The 16,107-nt window shown below is 38.9% G+C and overlaps 1 protein-coding gene across 2 annotated transcripts in view; it reads right to left on the bottom strand.

Annotated features, from left to right (window-relative positions):
- The window catches only part of Lepr (leptin receptor), a 77,667-nt gene that overhangs the window by 45,736 nt on the left and 15,824 nt on the right, over window positions 1–16,107 (bottom strand). For both annotated transcript variants that reach the window (XR_012907392.1, XM_075944570.1), the window contains exons 2-4: window positions 10,189–10,248; window positions 5,114–5,443; window positions 2,584–2,707 (exon numbers count right to left, since the gene is read on the bottom strand). Coding sequence is in view for 1 of the 2 variants with exons in the window: in XM_075944570.1 (XP_075800685.1) it covers window positions 2,584–2,707; window positions 5,114–5,443; window positions 10,189–10,228 (494 nt within the window). In the remaining variant the exon portion in view is untranslated. The remainder of the gene's footprint in view (window positions 1–2,583; window positions 2,708–5,113; window positions 5,444–10,188; window positions 10,249–16,107) is intronic.

The following is a 16,107-nucleotide window of genomic DNA, read 5'->3' as shown; positions in this document are numbered from 1 at the left end:
TTAAGGCCACACTTCCTAACACTGTCACTCCTCTGAGGGCCATTTTCCTTCAAACCACCACATTAATGATTTGTGCATGTTGAACTAACAGAAATGAAGGCCCATTGCCTGTGGCTCACAGATGAATTGCCAAAGGTTGGGAATGTATAAGACAGTCAGTATAAAGGCTTCCTGCTATCAGATGTATAGGAAGAGCTAATAAAATACTTACAAGTCAGTAGATTAAGTGTGGGTTCTTACTTGGATTTAGAATTAATTGTCAGATCAGTGGTCCCTTTTGGCCAGAATGACTCAAAGAAATCAACTAAACCTTACCTAAATTATAGCTTCAGATTTCTTAAGTCTAGAACTTTTTATTCAATCATTAAAAAATAATTCTCCTTTTGTCATACAAGCAGAATGATACATGTCAAAGGAATGGCCATACCAATCATTTTAGCCCCTGACTGAGACCACAGAAGGGCTGAATGTACCTAATAGCTCACATGGTCATGAGGGTAAACACAACTTTAATTCCACTCAACAAAGTACACATTTTTGGTAAAGCCAGTAAGTAAATATGGCGTGGACTAGAGGCCTCACAAACATTCATTCTTCCTTTTATCACCAGTACTTGCTGCTGGACTTTGGGTTCTTAGCTCTGGAACTTCTGCTGTGCTTTAAGAGCAGGTGTTCCTTTACCACCTGCCTTCTGAACCAAAGATGGGACAGCTGTGTTTAGTCATAGGCAGATGCTTTCAAAACACCTGGACCAGATAACAAGTATTTGTCTCTCTGCTACTAAAAAGGACTGTTTGCAAATTTCAGTAGCTGGAGCCACATAAATGAGACTTAAGGCAAAAATGGAAAATTAGTAATTAAAAAAAAACTATAATAGAACTTGTGTCATTGGTTTGAGGGAGAAACGCTGAATAATACTTTTGAGTTTTTAATACATAGTCAATGATTAGTCTCTTGACACTTCCATACATGTGTGTAAAACATTCTGATTGCTCTCGCTCTACCCTTTCTTAACTCCCTTCTGCCAACCCCTATCCCTCCCCCACAAATCCTTTTCCTATAGTCAACTCTTTTTATTTTGCGTTGTGACCCATTGAGCTTAACCAGGGCCATCATGGGTTTTGAACTGTCGATTTGGACCTGGCAGGATCACCAATGGCTACGTAAGCAAAGACAATGACCCTTCCTCTCCCAGAATCCATCTGCAGCTCTTAGTTCAGCATAGAGGATGTGGTAGTTTGAGTGAGAATGGCCGCCGTAGACACATATCTCTGAATACTTGGCTCCCAGTTGGTGGAACTGTTTGGGAAGGATTAGGAGGCGTGGCTTAGTAGGAGGAAGTATGCCACTAGGGGTTGGCTTTGAGGTGTCAAAAGACTTGCACCATTCCCCCTGTGCTCTCTATTGCCAACTTTGCATTTTGAGATGTGAGCTCTCAGCTGTTTGTGCTGCCATCCCTTCTCTCTTCCATCCTAAGCCTCTGAAACCATAAGCCCAATTAAACTCTGTTTCTTTATGAATTGCTTTGGCCAGGATGTTTTATCAAAGAAATAAAAAAGTGACTAAAACATTGAGTAGAGCCCCAACAAGCTCTCCCATATCCATGAATGATTATGGACAGAGCCAGTCTTGAGCAGGCCCAGTGCAGGCAACCACAGGTGCTGTGAGTTCGTGATTGCAGTGTCTGTGCCCTGCCCAGAAGTTGGCTTTTCACGTCACTTCTCTCTATCTTTCACCTCTTACTGTATAGATATTTTTAAGGATGGAAGTTTATCTTAGGCACCTTACACCCTTACAGAATCTCTAAAATAGCTTACAAAAACATCTAGTGTTCTTATGATGGTTTAATCAATCCATATAAACTGGAAACTAGATCCTTCACTTTCTTCCTTGTCCCCTTTCATTACCGAAGCATTGTCAGCTCTTTCAATTTGGGTATTTTCCTGGAACATCTTTAATCCAGCCACCCACCACAGAAGGAGTCTCCTTCAGGGTGGCAGCCTATAAACCCCAAGTCCTCCTGCCATGGTGCATCTGAGTTCTGCTGGCTTTGTGAATTCACCAGGTCATTAGAAAGTAGGCATCTCTTCATCTTCTTCATTATATCAGGCCCTCAATAAAACCTCAGCCCTTCTGACAGGTCTCCAACTGCTGCCCATCCATTTAAAATCTTCCTAAAGACAATATCGAGTCGTTTTAAGTCATTCATGTTGGCAATGTTTTCAATGCAGTTTATACACAGTGAACAACCTCTCTCAGTTAGCAAGTGGATAGGGAGGTGTTGGAAAGAACATTAGGGTAATTCCTATAATAAATGCATTAGCCAGCTCACACAGAGGACAATGTTCACACTTCTTTTAGACTGTATGTCCATCCACATCTGCAGCGTCTCCACACCTAAATATACAGGAAGAGAAAGGGGGAACCTAATGGGGGAGATGGATGTAAAAGCATACAAACAACTTTGTATAATGTGCACAGCTGCAAAGAAAGTGCAGGGGTGGGGAGGGGTTCATAACCTACATCTGTGCTTTAAACAAATCATGTCATATGACTAGCCAGATTAATCTCATCGGTACTCACAGATCATATAAAAGATGGACCTTAGAGTCATAATTCTTGAGGGGGTTCTTAAGCAATGGCTCCATGTGACAAGTGAATAAGGTCAAGTCCCCTTTCATCCAGCACTCGATGTCCCAGTTTATACCTGCATTAACAATAAACTGCATTAAGCTGGGCAGTGGTGACACATGCCATTAATCCCAGAGCTCGTGAGGCAGAGGCAGGCAGATCTCTGTGAGTTCGAGGCCAGCCTGGTCTATAAGAGCTAGTTCCAGGACAGACTCAAAAGCTACAGAGAAACCCTGTCTTGAAAAACCATCAATAAATATATACATACATACATACATACATACATAAAAATAAAGTGCATTAAACCTGAAAAAGACTCAACAACCCAGTCAAAGAGAAGCACTAAACTGAATTTAGCAATGTTCTGATACTATTTCCACTGCCTACTCTGAGAGGGGGGAAAACAGGCTGTTTGGAGTGTGTTTGCCTAAGCCATTCAGGGCCTTCAATCCCTCTGCTCAGTACCTCGGTGTTCCCCCTCCCCGCCTTGCTCCAACCTGTTTTAAATCAGAGAATTAAATTCAATTACCATTTCTCAACTTGTTTTTAATCTCAAGCTACTTAAGCAGGGCAAGACTCACTTTTATTTATCTTAGGTCAACAGATCAAGACAACAACCTGTAACCACTTGTAACTCTAGAGGCCCAGGACCCAAGGTCATCTTCTGGCCTCCACAGGCAACCAAACACAGGTGTCATCACTCACACACACATGCACGCATGCACGCACACACGTGCGTGTGTGTAAATAAAAGTTAAAGTAAATCTTTTAAAAAATATATGACTAACAAGGCAAAACTGACAACACTAACAGTTAACCAAATAAGAAGTATTTCTAGCTTTTGGGGACCTTGTATGAAGGAGAAACCTATATGAAAAAAGAACAAATTAAAATCCTTGTAAGCCACTACTTACTCTCCTAATTTTTGTCACAAAAACTTTAGTTCACTTAAATGTTAACTAGTTATTATCCACTTATAAAGTTGAAATACATAGTATGGTAATGATTTCCCCTCAGAAATAAAGAATGTAGTGGCATTTTTTATCATTCAGGACTCATTATTAAGATCTTGTTCAATCTTAGTATATTTAATAATCAATGGATCAGCTAAGCTATTCCCTTAGTAATCAAAAAGCTTCAACATTTATGAACTCTATTGGAATTATTCCTACTAACTTGTTTTTAAAATCTAGTTTTACAAAAAAATAAGTTTTATCATTATTCTTTTTTGCAATGATTTATTTTCTCTCTCTCTCTCTCTCTCTCTCTCTCTCTCTCTCTCTCTCTCTCTGTGTGTGTGTGTGTGTGTGTGTGTGTGTGTGTGTGTGTGTGTGTGTGCCTGCATGATTTTAAGTGCACCAAAGGCATGCATGTCCACAGAGGCCAGAAAAGAACTTCATATCACCTAGAATTGGAGTTAGAAGTAGCTGTGAGTCTCCTGATGTAAGTGCTAAGAACCAAAACAGGTCCTCTGCAAACACAGCAAGTGCTCTTAACCACTGAGCCCCTGAACCCAGGTCCTCTGTGAGAACAACAAGTGCTCTTAACCACTGAGCAATCTCTCCAATCCTTTCTTACTCTTCAACTGATTTCAACTTAGGATGCTTTTTCCTGTGTAAAGTGCTAAACCAGGTATATGGGGGACATCTGACAATATCTAAAGATTTCTTCTGTTTGGTTTGTTGTCTCACTTCATAGCCCAGGCTGGTCTGGAACTCACAGTCCTCCTGTCTTTGCCATTTATGTACCACAATGACAGGCTCAAGATAGATATTACAGTTACAGATAAAGATCTTTCTTTCAGTACTGTGTAGAGACCAGGGCTGGTCAGACTAAAGAATTATCTGGACTAAAGGGTCATTAATTTCAACCGGAAAATCCAACTAACACCACACAAGAGTCCTTACTTAGGTATGCCTATTCTTCCCTATTTGGGGGTCTTTTCATATAATTGAGCCAGTTGAGTCTTCTCTGTCCCTTCAAAAGACTTAAAAATAGTTTTGCTGTTTTAATTTTCATATACAAAACTAACTAAGCTTGCTGCTTTCAGTATACATTATTCTTAAGACAACAATTAAACTCACTCAGCATAACATATGGTTTCGGGGAGATTCCTTGCCTGCACAATTCATTATCATTTTAAACATTTTGAAATTTCACTACTACAACAGTGGTGGTAGTAGTTTGATATTTTATCTATTTCAAGTGTGCATATTTTTTTGCTTCCAAGAAAATTTAGACTCCAAAGAGCACATTTATAAGTAAAATAGTTCCCTTAATGATAGTTTTGCAAGCTATAAAAATGAGCAGAGCATGCTTATTTGTCACACAATGAACCCTAATTTTTAAACTATATAAAAGTTATAATGCATGTTAATCACATAATAAGATAGCTAATTCATACAAGCTATGGATAATTAAAACATTTTGACGGATACAGGCATAACACAACAGTGTAGACTTGGGACATGAAAGTACTTACCTAGCTGGCGAAAGACTAAAGCCTTTACTGTTGAAGCCAGCATCTTCCCTTCAGTTTTACTTGCTAGCACAGAGCAGTTTGTACCTTGCTCAGTCCCCAAGCAGCAGTGGAATACAGTTTGGGATGACTCAGACACGTAGACACCACTTGCGTTAAAGCTTGCTTCGACATCTGCTTCATAACCCCCACTCAAAGTCGAAGCACTCTTGGGGATTCCGGCAGGTGAGAGAAAGGCATCCCCTGTTGCGTTTGGTGGTGCACAAAACAACTTAAATCTCCAGGGAGCAGCTGGATATGCCAGGTGAAGTGCAGCTATCCCATAAAGAAATTCTGTTCGGACCGGAAAAAGACACAGGACACAAGTGATCATTTTGACAAAGATGTAACTAGAAAATGCTTGAGACTAAATGGTGCAGTCCTCAGAAATACTTAACCTCCAAGTGAATAAGTCTGAGCTTCCACCTCCCAGTGCATCAGACTTGAGAACTTGATAGACTTACTGGACTAATTCCATTCTTTGGCACCTCTGCTTTGGAAATTCATGCATCAATTTTCTTCGTTAATCTAGCAAGTTTATATTTTAGCATGAGAAAATTTACATTAATTCTCTTCCTTTTTATAGTAAAATTATTCTTTTAGGATAAATAAGAAATGTCTGGATGTTTAATGATATCAATAAGGACTAAAGCACTCTTAATCTCCATGAGAAGGATCACGACAGTATGTTAATGCTTTCGGAGAAAGTTTGTCTCTAACTTAAAGAGAGTTGCAAGGTCTCTTGAACTTTCCCAGGAGTCTCGAGATGTATAATATCCTATAGGAAAACCCCCAGGAAATGATGGAAAACAGTCCTTCCAGGAAACTCACACTGCAAGTAAATCATTACCTTTTCAATATAGACCTAAGAGCATTTGCAGCACTATATGCAAAAAGCTGCGAATTTTGAGCTGTTCTTAAAGGAAGAAATTCTTGAAAATAAACAATTAACTCTCTACCTTTCTTCATTTTACAAATGAATCTGAATAATTTGATGACATCCTCATTGTATACATTCCCAAAACGCAGTGTGAGAATTCTTAGAATTGTATGTGGAATGAGAGCTTTTGAAGAATTAAATGCAACAAAGTATAAAGAAACAGAAGCAAACAGAATGTTCTTTGGTTTCCAAACAGATAAAGTGAGGAATTCAGACAAAGGCATAATATTCAGTTCAAAGGAAAAGAATAAAACCAAGCAATGAAAAGACACAGGAAATGTACACATATATCCTTAAGAGACCATCATGATGACACAATCTGCATGATTCCACCAAGGATACTGGTTGCCAGGATTTAAGCCGAGCAGAGAGGTGAATAAGCGGGATGTGTGGACACTATTCTGTCTGGTTCTATAGGAGTGGGAAACATCATTGCCCAAGGCCACAGGTGGACAGGAGTGAACCCTGATGAGAACAATAGAATTAGATGATAATAAGCATCCGAGTACAGGAAAAATAACCAGAAAAAAATACACTTACAGAACATTTGTAGCTCCAGCTACTCAGGAGGCTGAGGCAGGAAGAGCACTGGAGTCATGAGTTTCAAGACCAGCTGGGCAACATTGTGAGACCCTGGTCTCAAAGAAAGGGGAAAGGAAGAAAAAAGAGGGGAGCAGCCCATTTGTAATAACTACACTTTAAAAAAATGTGTAAAGAAGTGAAAGATTTTGCCGGGCAATGGTGGTGCATGCCTTTAATCCCAGCACTCGGGAGGCAGAGGCAGGCGGATCTCTGTAAGTTCGAGACCAGTCTGGTCTACAGAGCTAGTTCCAGGACAGGCTCCAAAGCCACAGAGAAACCCTGTCTCGAAAAAAAAAAAAAAAAAGAAGTGAAAGATTTCTACACTAACTATAGAACTGGATGAAAGAAATTAAAGACAAATGGGAAAATATTGTATTTCATACAATTGAAAGAATTTTTTAATTTTTTTTTTAAAATTTCACAATCCAAATCAGTGCATAAATTCAATGTATTTGAATTTATCAAATTTAATCTATACCAAAATGTCAATAACATTCTTAGCAGAGAGTAAACACTACAAAAGTTCATAAGAAACAAACAAAAAAAACTACCAAAAACTAAAGAAATTATGGAAATTATGTTCAAGAATAAAGCTGCCTCCAGCTAGGCATGGTAGCACATGCCTTTAACCCTAGAACTCGGAGGCAGAAGCAGGCAGATCTCTGACTTTGAGGCCATCCTCGTCTACAGGGCAGGTTCTCAGACAGACAGGATTATAGAGAGAAACCCCTTCTAGAAAGAAAGGAGCAGATATGACTCCAAACATAAGACCAAGTCACGTAAGTAAAACAGCATGGTTCCGACAGGAAAAGATGCCCGAATCAACACAGCATGATGAGAACTCAGAAATAAATCTGTGTATCTAGAACCAACGAAGCTTCAACAAAACTGCCTGTCAAAAATTCCCTGGAAAATTAATGATCTGTTTAGTAAATAGCACTGGAAAAAATGAGCATTCATAAGAAATAAAGAAACTGTACCGCCATCCTTCATCATACACAAAAATAACTTAACATGGATCGGTGGCCTAGCAGACCTGGAACTACGACCAGACAAAGTCAAGCTGGGAAACACTGAGATTGAGCTATGTGATATTTTGAGACATACTCCTAAATCACAGGCAATTACAACAACAACAACAACAAAAAGACAAAGATTATGTCAAACTCTAGTTTGTCTCTGAGAAGGAAATATTCACCAGATAGGTGTGTACATCAGTATAGTCATTAGGGGAAAAGGCCTGAGAAATGGAAGAATGCGGTCCAGCAATCCTACTGTGGGATGTCTATCAAATAAAGCAAAATCACTTGTACTGGTCATAGCACTGCTCATGATACAGAGTCACCCTAAGTATTAACAAATGAATGGGTAGAGAATTGTCTATATACACATGTTTGCACTGACCAGCTTTTCATTTCCATAATGAAATATTGGACACAGCCTAGCTTTACAATAAAAGGGGTTTAGTTTTGGAGACTAAAAGTTCAAACAGCATAGCAAATAGTCAAGGAAGTGCTGTGGGACAATGGTTTTACCCTTTGAAGATTTGCTTCTTGTACTTGTTTAATAAAATGCGGATTGGCCAGTAGCCAGGCAGGAAGTATTGGCAGGACAACCAGCAGGAAGTAGAGGTGAAGCAAGGAGAACAGGGGAATTCTGGGAAGAGGAAAGCTCAGTCTGCGGTCATCACCCAGACAGAGAGGAAGCAAGATGAGAATGCCTCGCTGATGAAAGGTACCAAGCCATGTGGCTAACATAGGCAAGAATAATGGGTTAATCTAAGATGTAAGAATTAGTTAATAAGAAGCTTGAGCTAATAGGCCAACCAGTTTATAATTAATGTAGACCTCTGTGTGTTTCTTTGGGACTGAACGGCTGCAGGACTGGCCAGGACAGAAAACTCTGTCAACAAGGAAGGAAAACCTGATGGTGTGAACATAAGTGGCAGGAGGATACCATGGGGTCAGGTATGAGCAGAGCATTGGATGAAGCCAGGTTTGTTCAATAGGATAACACCCACTAGGAGCCAGAATTTAAAGGTTCCATGGCACTTCCTGATACCATCATCCAAGGACCAAATTTCCCATCACAATGGATCATTGGGAGACAATCAATTTACATACACTCTCAAACAACAAATATTATTCCATCATAAAAGAAAGGAAGCTACCATTCTCAACAGAAGGAGAGCATATGTTAAGTAAAGCCAGGCACAAAAAGGCAAATGCCACATGACTTCATTGCCATGAATCTACCTTAAACAAGTAGAGAACAGACTGTGAATCATGATATAGCTGAGTCAGTCAAATAATTTGTATATCTATACTTAGACAGAAGGAGGGCCAAAGATCTAACACAAAGTGCGCCAACTGTAGATAGTGATAATATATACCTTCTTGGAAAATGTTAAGGGAGCAGATATGAAGTTCTCAAAGCATTGAAATGATAATATGACATAATACACTTATCCATTAATTTCAACTCTCCATATTTTACAGATTCCAAAACATTTCTTATGTGATAAATACATAGTAACAAAATACATACATTATAATTACAAATGAATTTGAAAAAAAAGTCTAGGCACCAAAAACTAAATAATAAACTAGGTTTCCCTATGTTAAAAAAAAAGTTATGGGCAATGTATGGCTAGTTCCAAACAGGAGAATGTTTGAAAATGATGGTTCACTAAAACTACAAGACCATTAAAACAAAACAAAACAAAAAACACCTGAAGAAGCTTCCTCTGAAGGACAAGTCTACAACTGGTGAGAGGAGGGATAGGTATATATTTAACTCTTCTGGAAAATTGTAGTATTCAGTGACCATTCCAAACATATGCAGCATTCCTTGATAATATCCCCCTCAGAGCATCATACTGTCATGACTACAAAAGTATACACCTGTATTTATATATGTGATTGTAGGTATGTGTGTGTGTGTGTGTTTCAGACCTTGCACTTAGATACCATTGGCTCTCCTGAGTCTGTAGTTTTCCAACTGCAGATTTAGAAGCACTCAGTCTTTGAAATTAAATGATCCATTTGCTTATAAACATATGCACACATGTGTGAACACATGTGCACATGTGTATACTCATACATACACATATTGTCACCATCAGTTCTGTTTCTTTATGGAGCTTTAAAACACAGTTAAAAGTTTCTTACAGTTTAGAAAGTCCTAAAATTTGTCTCAGACCAACAAACTCAACAACCAGGTATTTGAAATGTAAAACAAAAAAAATCTCACCAGAAATATAGTCAAACTAACTGCCCAACCTCACACACACATAAAATTCAAATCAATAAAATTGAAACACAATACTTGTCTTCTTTGATGTGGTAAAAGGTGAAGGAATGGTGACATGCATTGCTAGTGGAACTGCACAAGAACAGTTATTTATAGACATGGGTTGGGACCCCAAAACATCAAATTACTGTTCAATATAAAAGTCTCTTTAGAAATTAATCTACACAAATACCCTCCCAAATACACAAAGGTGCATGCAACTTACCCCAGTGTAACAAAGCCACATAGAATTTCTGACAAATCATCTTACTTCAGAGATGTACACCTGGAAGACAAAACAAAAAACAAAAATCAAAAACAAAGCAATACACATAGAAAACTCATTGGCCATCTATGAAAAAGAAAAAAGAAAAAAGATTACAAATAAGTCTAACTTCAATGCTCTAATATATAGGGTCAATATTACAGAATCATTGCATGTTAAATTATACTAATTTTTGTAATGCATATGCTTTCTTACAAAGTAAAAAAAAACAATTAAAATTTAAAAGTCACTCTGTTTCATTATGCTATACAATCCAGGGTAAGCATTGCAGGATAAGACTGAATTCTTAGCTAGAAAACTGTTCATAGTTTTGATTAAAAACATAACAGAAAATCTAATGACCATTAATATTACCACTGTTATATCTTTGTTATCCTTATTTCCTAGAGTTATTGTTATAATACTACAAAGTCAAGCAGTTATGGCACAGGTAATAATTTTACATTCAATTTTAATAAAAAGGAAAAAAGTTTACAAAATGCCTTTGTAAACACGTTAATTTGCAGATAAAGTAATATTGATATTAGAGAAATTAAAGGTCTGTCTCATGGCTTAGAACACCTCAATACAAAGGATAACTTCTGATAATGTTTCACATAAATTCTATTCAACCAGAGATGCACTCTGTAAATAAGGTTATTTCTTCTGCTGTCATGAGTTAGAATGATAAAACTTTAATATATTGAGCTTGGAATTGTGATGTGTGTGTGTGTGTGTGTGTGTGTGTGTGTGTGTGTGTACCAGAGGTCAACATTAGCTGTCTTCCTCTGTGACTCTATAATTTTGCGGGGGGCAGAAGGGGGACAGGCTTTCTCATTGAACTTGAAACTCTCCATTTCAGGGATCCTCCTGCCTCCACCTCCCAGCATTTGGGTAATAGACATGTGCTCCCCCAATGTGTAACAAATTCCTCTGAGATAAAACATTTCATCATGGAGGGGAACTTATTAAGAAACAGAACGTCCTAAGGGAGGTGAAGAAATTCATCCTACAGGGAATCTCTTTAAGCTCAGGAAGTAAACAACTCAAAAGCTTCAGGAAGTCCCTGAAACTGATGAGATTCACTAAGTCCCTCTTTCTCAAAGTATATGTAGGCAGTAAGGACTGCTGAGAGACACTCTCAGAAAAGCCTAACTGCCCAGGAGAGGCAGACCAGCCAACTGCCTGGAAAGGGCTAAGATCACATGAGCTGCCTGAAAGAGACGTTTTCCAGCCCACTGAGGTGCCTGCACATTGTGCAGGTGCTCCAGGTTTACAGTTTTCATGAGCTGATACCCAGGCTCAGATGGGCTTTGGTGATGCTGCTGTCATTACATCATCTCTGCTCTTGTAAGTAACCCATCATCTATACTCCAATAAGTAACATCAATAAAAACATCAGTTGGCTAAACTGGGCTTTGGTGGTGTTCTTATTTCGGACTGCTGTCAGTTCCCTCTGTGGAGCGAGTAAACGTTTTTCGTCTCTCCAGGAATAGTGCCAATGCCAACATGTACTTCAGGCACTGAGTCATCTCCCAGTGCCATTTCTGTCTTCCCTATGATCTCAATCTGAAGTTCAGCCTGATGTGTGGTGTATTTTGAGCTGACAAGCTCTGAACTGGGTGTTATAAGTCTTAGGTTCAAGTTTGGGCTCTTCTAACCAGCCTTTAGGACTCAGGGTTTCAAATCCACCTCCCTCTTGCTTATCTGCAAATCTAACTGTTGGATGATTAGCAACTTTTTCCAGAGCTGCCTGTAAGTGGAAGTTTTATTTTAAAATAGAAATAGCACCCTCACTACAGATACTGCTATAAATGATCCAAAAACATGCTTCATATGAGAAACAGCACCAGTTGATGGGTATGTTTGTATACTCTTGGGGACCCTAGACATGTATAAGCAGTTTGTATTTTAAAATATTTTTTCTAATATGCTTGTTTTTCAAACTGTGCTTTTCATCAGAACTTTGGTTCTTTTTTTTTAATTTACTTATGTATTATATGTGTGTGTGTGTGTATGTGTGTGTGTGTGTGCTCTATGTACATGAATTCCTGCATAACATAAAAGGGCATCTGATCCTATACTAGATGGTTGTGAGCCACCACGGGGATGCTGGAAATTGAACTCGGGACCTCTAGAAGAGTAGTCAGTGTTCCTAACTGCTGAGCCATTTCTCCAGCCCCCAGAGCTTTGATTCTTTATTTGAAATCTCTAAAAATTGGTTCAGTGCTTGGAATCCTTATAACCTAATTGTAAGAAATGTATGCAACACACACACACACACTATTTTATATTACGTATTCCTAGTATCAGACTTCTCATCAAATAAACCCAAGAAGAATATTCATAATCAGGATGTGTCATTAACACAGTGTATTGCTGGAATACTTTGAAAAACTAACTGTAATTCTATCCCCAAACAGATTTGATTTGCATTAAATAACCAATCTACTAAGTGGCCAAATGCATCAGTTGATCCTTTGAATAAGGAAGTTCACTGTCCCACGCAAGAAAGAAACTATTCTTACAATGTTAATTCATGCCACCAGGTTCCATTCATATATGGGAGGCAAACAATTACAGATATGAACAGGCATACAGACTGTGAAAGTGGTTTCTTACACAGATTCAATGAGAGAAATATTTATGTTCACCCAAAACAAAAGGAATTTAAGGACACTTACAGAAACACAAACATGACATAAACATGACAGAATTTTAAACCTATGATTAAGAATAATAAAAATGGACATAAAGGATGTACAAAATTCCCTATGTAATATAATGTTTATATTCAGAGACTAGTTCTGCTACAGCCTTGGTCAGACAAGTTTCCTTGTGGTGGGCGACAGTTACTGCTGGTCAAAGTCTAGAGAAAAAGTGCCCAGGTCTAAAGGGGACATCACTATTGGCCCCTCCATAGCCAAAGGAAGAAGTGACAGGAAGAAAATAAGTGCTGGGGGAAACACTGTTTTTGGACATAACATGTTGCATTTCTGAACAGTGGCTATTATTGCCTGCACAACACTGGACCCCTTGACCTTCTTTAACGAAGGACAAGTGGGCTCATGAGATTCTACCCCTCCTGAGGCTACATAGGCAGTTAATAGTTACTAAAGGGAGAGAGAGATTTTCTTCAGTGATGTAGCAACAGGTAAGTTCACCTATTTATAACCATACACTCATGTTTCCACAAGTAACCACAAATAAACTATTTGACATTAGCAATAAGAGAACAATAGTTGGTTCAAGAGAGAAGCTGGCAGGCAAAAGAAGACTTTCAGGATGAGGTTTAATAGGAGAAAGGTCCTGAAGACCACGATCCGGCCATGAGGCAGGGAAGCAGTAGAAAAGGAACAATAAAATGTACCATAAACAGGATAAGAGGGCTTTAAATGGAAGGAGAGGCTTCCCTTTAGAAAGGTTCTTCATTACAAGAGATAATAAAGGAAATAAACAGCAAGCCAACAGCCAACATCAAACTAAATGGAGAGAAATTCACAGCAATCTCAATGAAATCAGGAGCAAGACACCCTTCTCCCACCCTTCTCCCCCTCCCCCCACTCTCTCCATATCTATTCAATATAGTTCTTGAGGTCCTATCTAGAGCAATATGACAACAAAAGGAGATTAAGGGGATACAAATCAGAAAAGAAGAAGTCAAACTCTCACTATTTGCTGATGATATGATAGCTTACATAAGAGACCCCAAATATTCTACCAAGGAACCTCTACAACTCATAAACCTTTCAGTAATATAGCAGTAATATATCAAAAAAATCAGTAGTCCTCCTGTACACAGATGATAAATGGGATGAGAAAGAAATCAAAGAAACATCACCTTTCACAATAGCCACAAATAGCATAAAATATCTTGGAGTGTCTCTAACCAAACAAGTGGAAGACTTGTATGACAAGAACTTTAAATCTTTGAAGAAAGAAATTGAAGACACCAGAAAGTAGAAAGATCTCCCTTGCTCTGGGGTAGGCAGAATTAACATAGTAAAAAGGGCAATCTTACCAAAAGCAATCTACAGATTCAATGCAATGTCCATCAAAATTCCAGCAGAAATCTTCACAGACCTCAAAAGAACGGTATTCAACTTCTTATGGAAAAGCAAAAAATCCAGGATAGCCAAAACAATCCTGTACAATAAAAGAACTTCTGGAGGCATCACAATCCCTGACTTCAAACTCTACTACAGAGCTACAGTACTGAAAACAGCCTGGTATTGCCATAAAAATAGACAGGAGGATTAATGGAACTGAATCAAAGTCCCAGATATTAATCCACACATCTATTAACGCTTGTATTTTGACAAAGAAGTAAAAAAATATCAAATGGAAAAAGAGAGCATATTTAATAAGTGGTGCTGGCATAACTGGATATCAACATGTAGAAGAATGAAAATAGATCCATATCTATCACCATGCATACAGCTCAAATCCAAATGGATCAAAGACCTCAACATAAAGCCAACCACACTGAACCTCATAGAAGAGAAAGTGGGAAGTATACTTGAACGCACTGGCACAGGAGACCACTTTCTAAATATAACCACCAGTAGCACAGACACTGAGAGAAACAATTAATAAATGGGACCTCTTGAAACTGAAAAGCTTCTGTAAAGCAAAGGACACGATCAACAAGACAAAATGGCAGCCTACAGAATGGGAAAAGATCTTCACCAATCCCATATCAGACAAAGGACTGATCTTCAAAATATACAACGAACTCAAGAAATTGGTCATCAAAAGAACAAATAATCCAATTAAAAATGGAGTACAGATCTAAACAGAAAACTCTCAACAGAGGAATCTAAAATGTCTGAAAGACACTTAAGGAAATTCTCAACATCCTTAGCCATCAGAAAAATTCAAATCAAAGCAACTCTAAGGTGGTCGTCTTGCACCTGTAAGAATTGCCAAACTCAAAAACATTAATGACAATTTATGCTGGAGAGGTTGTGGGGTAAAGGGAACACTCTTGCATTGCTGGTGTGAGTGCAAATTGGTACAGCCCCTTTAAAAATCAGTATGGCGATTTCTCAGAAAATTAGGAAACAATCTTCCTCAAGACCCAACAATACCAGTGTTTTTTTTTCTATCCTAAATATCTTTCAAGGAGTAAAACTTTACATTACATTTTTAAAATGTGTTGTGTAGGTTCAATACCTTAAATAAGACTAGAAATATATATAAAGTACAACAAAAATAACCTAAATTTGTATCAATATACAAAAATATCTTTTTTTCTTTTTTTTTATTGAGAAAAGGAAAAAAATAGTTTCCCCCTCCTCCCAGCCTCCCATTTCCCTCCCCCTCCTCCCACCCTTCTCCCCCTCCCCCCACTCCTCTCCCCCTCCCTCTCCAGTCCAAAGAGCAGTCAGGGTTCCCTGCCCTGTGGAAAGTCCAAGGTCCTCCCCCCTCCGTCCATGTCTAGGAAGGTGAACATCCAAACTGGCTAGGCTCCCACAAAGCCAGAACATGAAGTAGGATCAAAACCCCATGCCATTGTCCTTGGCTTCTCATCATCCCTCATTGTTCGCAATGTTCAGAGAGTCCTGTTTTTTTTTAACTTTCTTTTTGTTTTATTGAGAAAAAAAACAATTTCCGCCTCCTCCCAGCCTCCCACTCCTCCCCCCCCACTCCTCTCCCCGTCCCCCCACTCCTCTCCCCCGCTCCCCCACTCCTCTTCCTCTCCCCCCACTCCTCTCCCCCTCCCTCTCAAGTCTGAAGAGCAGTCAGGGTTCCCTGCCCTGTGGAAAGTCCAAAGTCCTCCCCCCTCCATCCTGGTCTAGGAAGGTGAACATCCAAACTGGCTAGGCTCCCACACAGCCAGAACATGAAGTAGGATCAAAACCCAGTGCCATTGTCCTT

The sequence above is a fragment of the Microtus pennsylvanicus genome, chromosome 13 (genome assembly GCF_037038515.1).
Source record: "Microtus pennsylvanicus isolate mMicPen1 chromosome 13, mMicPen1.hap1, whole genome shotgun sequence".
NCBI lineage: Eukaryota > Metazoa > Chordata > Mammalia > Rodentia > Cricetidae > Microtus > Microtus pennsylvanicus.
The sequence above is the reverse complement of the archived record's forward strand: the minus strand, read 5'-3'. Positions and strand labels throughout refer to the sequence as shown.